A 12,342-nucleotide genomic window follows, 5' to 3' on the forward strand; every position below is an offset into this window, starting at 1 on the left:
CAATGTCTCCCTAAACATCTCCCTCAGGCTCCTTTCGCTTCTGTCTCCCTGTAAAGGTAAACAAAGCCATAGGTGTGCGGCTGCCCATCAATGATCTCCCTAGATTATCTCCCCTTTTTACTTTTGCACAACTACAGTGAAAACACACCCAGGGTCCTCCCCTTTGGTCTGCATTCCACAGACATTACCGCTCTCCACAGTCCTGTGTCTGCTGGACACTGACCGCTGGGTCCTCTTCAAGAGCAGATTTGTCTGGATCCGTGGTCGGCAAACTGCGGCTCTTTGGCCCCTTAAGTGTGGCTCTTCCACAAAATACCAATGCCTGGGAGAGTCTATTTTGAAGAAGTGGCGTTAGAAGAAGTTTAAGTTTCAAAAATGTGGCTCTCCAAAGAAATGTCAGTCGTTGTCCTGTTGATATTTGGCTCTGTAGACTCATGAGTTTGCCGACCACTGGTCTGGATGTTAGTGAGCTGAACGGATCCAGTGCCATTTGCTTACCTGGAAATGATGTGTTTAGCTCATCTTTCCGGGTGCCTGTTGGGAGAATATATTTGCCTCCCAAGGCCAGTTAATGAGGCGCATGACAGGGTGTGGGTCCAGCAGCTGGTCTCCCGGGATGAGAAGCGTCCCCTTTCTCACCTGGGATGGAGCCGGCTGCGGAGGCCTGGGCCCCTTGGGACTGCTGCAGCCTCACAGACGGGGATGTAACCATCGCATCCTTCCTCCCAGATTGCCTTTCCTAAGGCTGAGGTAGCGACTCCCTGAAGCCCTCCCTCTGAGGTGGCTCCTTTCTCATCTGGAACTTAAACCTCCTCCGTCAACAGTGGCTGGAGCCTAAGGAGGACTGACATGAGGTGTTGAATTTTTCAAGGGAGCACTATCACCTTTCCCTTCTGGTAATATCCACTAACAACACACAACATCATTTGCTTTCAACAATATGATCCTCCTTGTGAAGGCAAAGGAAGTGTTTAAAATTAGTTTTTAATTGTTCTTGTTCTTGTACAATAGTTTTGCTGTTATTTACGGTGGGCGAATTGGACAAGTACCTTTCAATTCATTAAAAATGTTAAAGTTTATTCATGCTGCTCATGTGCTGTTGGTAGAGCTTCACACCATGACTGTGAATGGGATGGACTTCATGGTCAGTCCTGTTGGCACAGCTGAGAACACGCCTGGCTTTTCTCCTGTTTCTGGCCGCCTAGCCTCTGCTCTCGTTGTAGGACATTCTCCTGGGAGAGAAGACCGTTTCCAGGGTCCTTAAAGCTGCGTCCTAGGCCCCTCCTTCCCTCCTCTGCTGCTTCCACAGCCCAGGGGTGTAATTACTGCCACAGACATGGGACCCATGCAGCTATGTCTCCGGCCTTTGACGTGTGCATCCATATGTCGTGTCACGTTCCAAACATCTCTCTTCATATATCTCACATACACATCACACATTAAAGTCATATGTATGACCCATGTCTCTAAACTGGTGCATTTTAAGGTTCCATATTCCAACAAAGGACGTTGCCTTTCATTCAGGTGCACAAGTCCCAAACCTCAGGCCCACCGGAAGTCTGTTTGACCCTCACTCCTTCATATCCAAAGCATCACATAGTCCCACTGATTTCAGGGACTAAATAAGAATCTCTTCAGTTTGCCCGCCTTTCTCCATGCCCACCACCACCCCAGCTACTCCAGCTGCGAGGTCTCCTTCGTCTGTTTGTGGTGGCTCTGCATTGGCAGCCACAGGGGGCGTGTGCAAGGTCATAACGTTATGTAGGTCTTTCAAATCAACGGCAGCTAAACTCCAACCGCTCACCGCTGCCCACAGGGGTGCACAGTGGCCAGGCCATGGGGTCAGGTCATCAGGGAGACATGTCAGGCATCGGCACAAGCCCAGCCTGTTGCCACTGAGACTCAGCTACGCCAGCCCACATGCTGCCATCAGCACACAGGTCTGAGGAGGCCGTTCTGGCCTCTTGGGCCCCTCGCATGTTCCCCTCTGAGGCTTTGCTGCGTCCCAGGAGCTGCAGGGGGAGGGGGGTACACTTTCTCTTTCTCCGTGTTCTCAGCACCTTCTCCTCTGTCCCCTCTGAGCCATTCAGACCAACTTGCCCTTGGATGTGCCTTTGAAAGTGAGGAGGAGCCTCCATCAGTTCCATCTTCTCCATCTGCAGGAATTCCCTAATGCAGGACTTAGCAAGCCTTCAGATAACTTGTTAGAAATGAAGAAAGGAGAAAATTAGATTGAACTTGAACTTATACAGATTGTCTGTCCTACTCTCATCCCTTCCACACCCCTCTCTGCTCTGCAGCTAGGGGAACTGGTCACTCAGATTGGACCCAGCCCTCCTGCCAGAGGGCACCTAGCCCTGGCTTCCTGCCCACCAGATCCCTGCTCCGACCTGGCCCCCTCCGTCCCCTGGACTCTGACCACACTGGTCTCTCAGACCCTGAAGAAGCCACGTCTCTCTCTTTCCCCTCCTCCCAGCTGCCTTTCCCAGCTAGCAGTCACCTTGCAGAGCTCCTGCTCATGGCGTGTCCAGCTCAGGCGGCCTGCAGGGACCCTCACACCATGCCTCTCCCTAGTGACATGCAGAGTGCGTAATTATAAGTGGATTCCTGTGACTTTTTGACAGTATCTCCCACTGGATGAGAGTTCCGTGACGACGGGACCGTGTTTGCCTCTGTGAGCACTGTTTCCCAGGGCTTTCGCCAATGTCTGGTCCAATGAGAGAGAGACCTGGAGTTGTGCACCATTCCTTAGGAGTTTTTGTCTGTTTTGTTTTGATTTTAGATTACTTTTGCTAATCTCTTTAAGACAATTGGGTGTCTATTGGGACAGTTTCTGGTTTTAAATTCCTGGACGACTATTGTTTTAACAATAATGGAACACATTCATATTTAACATATTTTGAGCATTTGCTTTGAGTCGGGCATTGAGCTATGTTCATCACATGCCTATGTAACTCTCACAACGGCCGTTTCACGTGGCACCATCCTTTCCGCATGTCACACGGGAGGAAGATGAGGTCAGAAGCTCAGGCACACCCTCTCAGTGGCAAGGCTGGGAGCAGGCCAGGTCTGTCCGAGTCCAGAGTCAGAACTCACACCACAGACTTCCTTTTCCCTTTCCTCCTTTCTTTTCTGGGGCTGCAGCCCACTTTGCTGTAATGGGGCAGGAAGTTACAGTGGGGTTAGCATAGGGTCCGGGGTGGTAGTGTGGGTAGAGGTAGAAGACGAGGTAGCTAGAAAGATGGAAGAAAGACATGGAAGGGACATGGAAGGGGGAGGGGAGAGAGAAGGGGGAGGGAGAGAAGGCGGGAGAGAGGGAGGGAGGGAAGGACAAAGAGAGGGAAGGAGAGAGGGGGGAGAGAGGGAGGGAGGGAAGGAGGGAGGGAGGGAAGGAAAAGGGGCAGAAGGATGGAGTGAGGGAAGGGAGGGAGGGAGGGAGGGAGGGAGAGAGGGAAGGAAAGACGGAAGAAGAGAAGGAGGACCAGGTGAAAGCTGCTCTGGTCCCGCTAGGGACAAACATGGCCCTGCTGCCCTAGGTTTGCTTTGATCACACCCTAAGCATTCTGGGACTTCCGGGCACCCTGTAGTGAACCAAGCTCAGGACCCATTTGTCTGTCACTTTCTCCACACATTCTCCTCTCGCTACCGTCCTCTCAGATTCCTCTCTCCTGAACTCTCCACACTCCTAAAGCATGCCATACGCTTTGTACCTCACTGTCTGCTTTCCTAGGACAAAGGGCCTGCAGAGAAGCAGGAGGCTGACGCATTCTGCTGTCACTCCTCCGCCTGCCCCGTGGACAGGGCTGGCCTCAGAGGCCACACAGCGCAACCTCTTTCCCAGGACAATAAAACAACAAAACCACAATAACAAAAGAACCCCGCCCCCCCTCGGTTCAGTGGACAATCACAGTTTACTGTCACGCCTCTAGTCCCATGTGAACAGCATCATAATAAGGAATATTTGCTGTGACCAGACGGTTCGGTTAGTTTTCCTGTTCATGACAAACCTTGCTAATATTCCCTGTGCATGGAGGGAAGGGAGGCGCAGGCCCTGACTGGCCCAAGTTCACAGCTAGTCCTTGACTCCTGAACGGGACCTGGGGCTCAGGTCCCATCACAGCTCCATCCAGGCCCAAGCTGCCTCCGCGTGCACCTCCCTGGGTCCCTGCGCAGGAGGCGCGTCTTGTGTCTGGAGCCTGTTGGCCCCGGATAGACTGTCTCACGGAGTCTGGATAGCTGTTTGAAAATCAGTATGTGGCCATACGTACGTGTGTGAAGAAAGGGTTTTCTAAACAAACCGATAGTGCAAAGCGAACTGAGGGTAATGACAAGCTGCTTACGTGCTTCACTGCTTTCTGCAGAAAATAGATGTCTGCACGCATGAATGCTATCAATGCATTAAGGCTGGGACAGCAGCAGGTCCTGTTGTTGTCTAAGCACATTTAACATTTGTCGGCCACTGTGCGGTATTTTCAGGTCATAATCAGGGGATTTCTGAAAGATTTCCTACGTCTACATCAATATTCTAGAACTCCCCCCTGGAAAGCACTGGCCGAACAGCTGAGTCTGAGCAAGTCTCCTCAGACGGGTACAAAGAGGTCAGAGGACCCGCTATGGTTGCTGGAGGCCCAGCACTGCCATGCCTGCATCTTTTTGCTCTTCCTTTTAGTTTTTTAAAGTTGATTTTTTTTTTTTTTTTTAGAGAGGGAAGGAGGGAGAGGAATAGAGAAACAGAAACACATGTGCCCTGACTGGGATGGGACCAGCGACTTCCTGGTTCACAGGGCAACCCTCAGCCACTGGGCCACCCCGGCCGGACAGAGGTGCCTGTTTCCCTCTCACCCCTGCCGATGTGAGACCCGTGAGGCCAGGACTTCCTTTGAAACACTTAAGATGCAACTTATCCTTAGTCCCTTCCGGCTTTCCCTGATTGGCCCAGTTTCGTCTGTACTCGGTTTTGCTGCTCAGTAAGCTCTAAGGGGAATATTTCCAAACTTGTCTTTGCCATCAGACTCAGTACTTAATGCGTTCAGGAGAAAGGGCTTTATCGTTTATTTGTTCTTCCTGGTGTAAAAGGAGGTGTCATTCTCTTTGGAGGTTTATTTCTGTTATATTGAAATGAAGACATTATTTTCTCTTCAACCTCTGCCCAGTCACGGGGACTTAAGGGTGTCCGTGTCTCCCTAGGCTTTGGCAAGACAAGCCAAGCTCGAGTTCGAAGAACAAGCCATCAGAATGCGGGAGGTTCACGAGCAGCTGGCCGTGGAGAGAGCGCAAGCGCTCTACCAGAAGCACTACTTAGCCTGCGCAGAGATTCTGGATCAGATACTCGACTTGTCCACCAAAATGGCAGAATACCGGCTTTTAACCAATAAGTAAGTCTTGTTTTTTTGTTGTTGTTGGTTTGTTTTTGCTGTCAACACAATAGACACCCCCCAGAGAATGAGAAAGGTTATGATTGTAAAGCAGACACTGGGTGGGTAAGAGAGAAAAATGTCTCATGAGCCCTAAAGGGTTTGGCTCAGTGGATAGAGCATCGGTCTGTGGACTCAAGGGTCCCAGACTCAATTCTGGTCAAGGGCATGTACCTTATTTGCAGGCACATCCTCAGTATGGGGTGTGCAGGAGGCAGTTGATCGATGTTTCTCTCTCATTGATGTTTCTAACTCTCTATCCCTCTCAATAAAATAAAATAAAAAAGAAAGAAAAATGTTTCATGAAAGGAAGGCCGAGAAGTGGGGTCCAGAGGCCCTGGATGCTGACCTAATTCATCCCTGACTCGCCTTATTTAATATGCGTATATGGGTCTTTTCATTTAAATGTTGTGTCTAAATCCACTTCAATTTACTAAGACAACTAGGATAATTTATTTGAAACACTTGGGACTTCCTAGGAGATGGGGATTGTTTAAAGATTCTTTTACTAATAACTAATGCAATTTATAAGAAAATATTGAACAAAACAAGAAATATTAAGTCTATGCCAAAATAAGAACAAGGGAAAATCTAAATTTAAGTAGAAAGCTAACAACAAGGGATAAATTGAAACCCGGTTATATAGGCAGCAGGTTTGCCAGTTACTGCAACTGAGCTACAAATTTTATCTGCATTTTCTGGTGGCCAAAGCAAAAGGGAAACAGATATTATTTCTATGTCAAGTAAATGACTGAAAAACACACCTTACAGAGCACCACTCTCTAGGAAGCTCAAGACTTCCGATATGCATTAGTTTGATTATTGTAGTATTTCACAGAGGCATATACTAGTCTGCCTCTTACTACTTTTTTTTTCTTTTTTTGTCTAAATGCCTCTTACTATTCTTAAGTCCTGCTTCATGAAAATTAATATAGAGAGCATACTGCCTTCATGAAACTATTTTTATTATAATTTTAAAAATATATAAAATGTTAAAGTTCCAGAAGTATTGATATATAGAACTTTCAAGGAGGCTTTCCTTTGAAAATGTGTCTTTTAATTGCAACTGATTAAGATAATTGCACATGAACACAGGAGGGCAAAGTAGGTGTGTAGTTGTGAGTATGCAAAACAGTTTATTCTATTATTTATTAATTATTCTATTACTTATTTGTATTACAACTGTAAACCTACTTTTGCCATCCCCTATATGTTAAGATTATTTTTTTTAGTTTACATGATTAACAATCAAGATAAACTCATTTTAATCTCTTTTTATTCTGCACTAAGCAAGGTATTATCAATATATATATATATATATATATATATATATATATATATATATATATCTTTGATATCAAGCTGTTTATATGAACTGACTTTTGTTAAGACTGCTCCTTAAGCCAAAACCAGTTTGGCTCAGTGGTAGAGCATCGGCCTGCGGACTGAAAGGTCCCAGGTTTGATTCCGGTCAAGGGCATGTACCTTGGTTGCGGGCACATACCCAGTATGGAGTGTGCAGGAGGCAGCTGATTGATGTTTCTCTCTCATCGATGTTTCTAACTCTCTATTTCATTCTCTTCCTCTCTGTAAAAAAATCAATAAAATATATATTTTAAAAAGACTGCTCCTTAACAAAATTATTAATATTCAAATAGTAGGCTATTAGTTCAACAACTTCAAGATTAAGTTTGGGCAATATATAAGTTGTTAATTATTTACTTCATCACAGAAGCCAGTGCCACTTTAAAAATTCTGGTGTTATTTCTATGCCTGAGCTTATTAATTTCTAAACTTCCATATCTCCAGAAAGCAATCTCTAGCAGCTATTAATGTTTTATTCATGGAAAACATGATTATATTTTAAATTGTGACATTAAATACTACTTTTTATTGTGGTAAAATATAGAATGAATCACTTTAACATTTTCAAGTTCAGTTCAGTGGCATTAAGCACATTCACAATCCTAGCCCCATCGCCAGCATTCATCTCCAGAACCCCTTCATCTTTCCAAACCGGAACTCAGCGGTAATTAAACAATAACTCTGCCCTCGCTCCTCCCCTGGCCCCGGAAACCACTGTTCTACCTTCTGTCTCTATGACTCTGCTGCAAGGTGCCTCGTGTGAGTGGAAACATGGGGCATCTGTCCTCTTCTGTCTGGCTGATTTCATTAGCATCTGTTCAAGGTTCACCCATGTGGGACCATGTCTCAGAACGAAACACATGAAACACTGCTAGCTGTGATTTCAAGCTCTAGTCCGGCTACTTTTAGAGAACTGTGTCTGAGTCATGTCAGTCCTTTCCTTCCCTGCCCACTTTATTCATCTTGGAATTGTTGTTCCATCACTCTGTCTGATTACCTCCTCTAGTCATCCCTCAGATTTAAATAGAAATAATTACTGGTAAATCGTCTTAAAGGTTACCAAATGTTCAGTGACAGTAAGACAGCCATACAGTGCATCTTTCTGATACACATTAATGTGTAAGCCAACTGGCATCTTAAAGAGGCCTTGAAGTGTTCCACCTGCTGATTTTGCAGAGGAGGGCACTGTTGCCAGAGCATTTACAGGATTTTCTGAAATCACACAGCCACTTAACAAGACAGCTGGGAATAAAAAACCCTCAGTGCTATGACAGTGTGGATCATTTTGAAATACACTGTTCTTAGTTCACAGCCAGTTAGAAAGTTTGAAAACAGTTACTCTTTAACATTCATTTATTCAAACCTACTAAGCGCCAGACATTTCATTAGCCTTTAAGTGTATAACAACACTTTGGCATCCCTGTACTCAAACAGCAGACCCTGGAGAACGTATCCTGTATAATATCCTGTATAATAAAAGGGTAATGCAAATCGACCGCGAACGGCAGGATGACCAGTCGCTATAACCAGTCGCTATGACGGCAGACGCTCAATGCAGGAGCTGCCCCCTGGTGGTCAGTGCGCTATCACAGGGGGAGCACGGCTCAACCACAAGCTGGCAGCACTAAGCCATCAGTCGCACATCCCCTGAAGGCTCCGGACTGGGAAAGGGTGCAGGCCTGGCTGAAGGACCCCTCCTCCCCTGAGACCATGAATGTTGTACATCAGGCCTCTAGTATAATAATAGAAAGACTACAGTTTAAGGTGTATGTATGACTAACTGTTGATTCATCTCTACCTTTTTTTTTCTTTTGCTATAGTCTGATTCCACATAAAATTATGCATGATTGGAAGGAACTGTTCTTTTATGGAAAGCCCATTTATGAGCAGGCCTCTATTAAGGGTATGCCAGCTAGGCCTTCTACAGAGCAACTTGTAGAAATGGAGAAAAGGGACTTGCTAGATAACAATGACTATGAAGAATATAAGGTATGAACAAAAATGGAATAATTAAGGTGAATGCAACATAATAAACATCATGTTAACATTAATTTTGTGATATTATTTTATTCCTATTAATAAAAAATGGGAATTTTATGTTTGCATTTTCCCCTTGGTTTAATTTGTATTAAAGTATTAATTTGTAAATGCCTAACTACATATATTCTATTATCCGTTACTCCTACTTCACATTAAGAGTGGTCTGAAAATAATGAAGCATAAAGTATTGCCTGGGCAGATAAATGGCAGAATTTTAAAATGTTTTTATCTCTCAGCGTTTTTCTCTGTATGAGCTAACTATCTTTGCTTCCTATACCCTTGTTAAAGTGTATTTTTCTTTAAAAATGTATCTAAATACTATATTGTCCTTAGTGGCCAATGAAAGAGGAGAAGGTTTGAGCTTTATGAGTAGCAAAGACTCAAACAAAATTTTATTCCAAGATTGTTTTGTGTTGGGTGCCAATTGTTTTTTCTTAGCTGAGCTGCTGAAAAGCTGTTGGGCTTAGACAGACCAAGAGCTCATCCCTGGCACTGCCATATGCTAGCTATGAGACCACAGGCAGCCAGTCCCTCAGTGTCAAAAGCCCGATTTATGAAATGGCAATAATAATATACCTACCTTATTTAGTTGTTGTGAAGATAGTACATTTTAAAAAACGTATTTTTTTTAAAATTAATTTCAGAGAGAGGAAGGGAGAGGGAGAGAGAGAGAGAAATATTAATCATGAGAGAGAATCATTGATTGGCTGCCTCCCCGCACGCCCCGTTCTGGAGATAGAGCCCAAGACCCGGGCGTGTGCCCTGACCTTGCTGCCTGGGCCAGTGCTCAACCACTGAGCCACACTGGCTGGGCTGAAGGTAGCACTTATTGAACATTTAACCAAGTGCACTGCATGTTGGATGCAAATAATACATGTCAGTCTCTTTCCTCACCCAACTTCATCTCACCTGTAGGAGGAAAATGTAAAATTAATAGCTGTTGGATAGAAGTCTTGGGTAGATCATCAGTAATGGAAGGAAGTATGAAGCTTTTTATTATTACAAATATTGACTTAATTCCAGAAGGGCAATAAGTGCAATATGAATGATTTGGCACAATCATTTGTTGAATTCATCAAACACTCATCAAATAGTTGTTGAAAGGATGCATGAATGAAGTAAATGGATGACAATGAATGGGGCAAAGTGTAAAATAGCACTAATACGTAAATACTGAAAGAAGATAAGACTATGAAAAAAGGCAAGGAAAGAAAGTGAGATTATAAGAAACTAAATGTACACCATATTTTAATTGTATGAATCTGTGTTTGTATTACTGAGAGAACTGTTATTTATTAAGCATTTAGTAGAATCTTATGGGTTGTGTATGCATATTTATTTCATTTGGCCATAGAATATACTAGAGGTAGTGTTCCATTTGAAGTGGAATGCTATAAAATAATTTTTTTTCTTTTAAAACTATTTTGTTTGTTTTTTTGTTTTTGTTTTTAAATTTCTTTATTAAGGTATTACATATGTGTCCTTATCTCCCCATTGCCTCCCCACCCACTCTCCCACTCATGACCTCACCCCCCTGTTGTCTGTGTCCATTGGTTAGTCTTATATGCATGCACACAAGTCCTTTGGTTGACCTCTCCCCATTATAAATATCACATGATCTCACTCATTTGTGGAATATAATGCACAATGTAAACTGATGAACAAAAACAGATCCAGAGACAGAGAAGCATCGATCAGACCATCAAACCTCAGAGGGAAGGTGGGGGAGGGTGGGGGTAAGGGGGAGAGATCAACCAAAATAAAAGTTTGACAATATCAAGTTATGTAAAGAGATTTCTTCCCACTGTAAATCATCATTTTATTTGACAGATCTTGCTGATTCATGGAAAATTAATTTCTAACTTATTTCTTAAGCAGCTCTATCTACTCTATTCTTGTTGTTCTCATAAACCAGGAGACCAGGTAGTCTGCAGCTGAGCAAAGATTTGTCTTTTTAACTTTTTTTTTTTCTTGTTTGGGAAATCATTACCACAGGTACACAGTCGTCTCACCCACATCCTTTGTAGGAAATTGTAGACTTTTGTTAGGTGTGTGTGAACGTCTGGCCATGCAGTTTACTGTGTTTAAAGCTTTTACTGTTTTTCAGGAAATGAAAATCACCTGAGGATTTCTGATTTGTGTTTATATACTTTGCTCCTTTTGACCACATAATGGGAAATAATATTCAGATGTTAGACACTAATCCTTCCCTATTGTGAGTGCTGCTTTGCCTCTTGGGGATCTCGTTAACTGTTTGTGCCTGCAAGCAAAAAATAAATGTTTCAACGTGTAACATATATAATTTGGCTTAGGGGGGACAGCACAGCCTGGCATAGCTGAAGGAAGCAGCTGTCCATATTTATCATTGCTAAATTTGTTCAGCCTGTTTATTCCTTAGGTAAAAGCATTACTTAGAAATTAGTCTTCCAAAGGTTTGCATTCTTACCATACTTTATTGACGCCCATAAACACCTTAAAAAACTATCTCCCAGTTTTGAGCCCACACTTTTAAAGCTCTCCATTAGAGAATTATCGTGCTTAAATATTTTAAATATTACTCCAAGAAGTTGGCATGAAATGCAATTTTGCTCGTGCATGCATCATATGTAGCTGCCAAAATTTTGTCTCATTTCTTTTCTTAAAATATATTTTTATTGATTTCAGAGAGGAAGAGAGAGAGAGAGAGAGAGAGAGAGAGAGAGAGAGAGAGAGAGAGAGAGAGAGAGAGAAACATCAATAATGAGAGAGAGAATCATTTACTGGATGCTTCTTGCACGCCCCCCAGGGATCAAGCCCACAACCAGGCATGTACCCTTGACCAGAATCAAACCCGGGACCCTTCAGTCTGCAGTTCTACACTCTATCCATTGAGCCAAACCGGTTAGGGATGTCTCTTTTTTTTCTTAACATTATTTCCTAAATCATCATACTCCATCATCCAGGAATGGTATGGCCAGATATATCATTCACTTATCACTCCTAGGGAGCAGACAGCAGCAGCAGCATGGAGCAGCCTGGGATTCCCGGGCGGCTGCCACAGGAGAACGAGGCAGTGTTTAATGGAGTAGGGAAGAGCCTGGAAAACCCAGGGCCCCACGGCCGCCGGGAAGCCAGGAGCCAGCTTCCCTCGCTCTCTGGAGGCACGGTCCCCGCACAGCAGCCAGTGGTTCTCAGTCATGCACTGGACTCCTGCTGGGAAACCCCAAACTCTCCCGCGTGCAAGTCCTTTACAGGAATCTCTGCCACAACGCACTTGGCAATTGGCAGAGCTCTACTGTGCATGCCAACAAACATGTTTTAGTTGGAATTCCCCCACTTTGAAAGGATGTTTTGTGTCCAGTATATCATGTTAAGTCAACCAAAGTTTTTTCATTGTTATTTTTGTTTTTAATGAAAAATCACTGTTTAAGTTCATGATCACTTGAGCTTGTTGTGGTTGTTGGGCTAACCCTAGAGTGTATGTTGTAATGCGCATTTTTTATCAATAGCACTGTTGGCTTAGTCTTCAAATTAGACTTTATGA

At 43.9% G+C, this 12,342-nt stretch overlaps 2 protein-coding genes across 2 annotated transcripts in view; one reads left to right on the forward strand and one right to left on the reverse strand.

Moving 5' to 3' along the window:
• Positions 1-8,799, forward strand: part of LOC311622218 (sperm flagellar protein 2-like) — a 31,265-nt gene extending 22,466 nt beyond the window's left edge. The window contains exons 9-10 of the mRNA XM_084883127.1: positions 5,188-5,375; positions 8,600-8,799. Coding sequence (XP_084739253.1) covers positions 5,188-5,375; positions 8,600-8,774 — 363 coding nt within the window. The 3' untranslated portion in view covers positions 8,775-8,799. The remainder of the gene's footprint in view (positions 1-5,187; positions 5,376-8,599) is intronic.
• The window catches only part of RANBP3L (RAN binding protein 3 like), a 463,124-nt gene that overhangs the window by 137,389 nt on the left and 313,393 nt on the right, over positions 1-12,342 (reverse strand). The window lies entirely within an intron of this gene.

The sequence above is a fragment of the Pipistrellus hanaki genome (genome assembly GCF_964339955.1).
Source record: "Pipistrellus hanaki genome assembly, chromosome: 4".
NCBI lineage: Eukaryota > Metazoa > Chordata > Mammalia > Chiroptera > Vespertilionidae > Pipistrellus > Pipistrellus hanaki.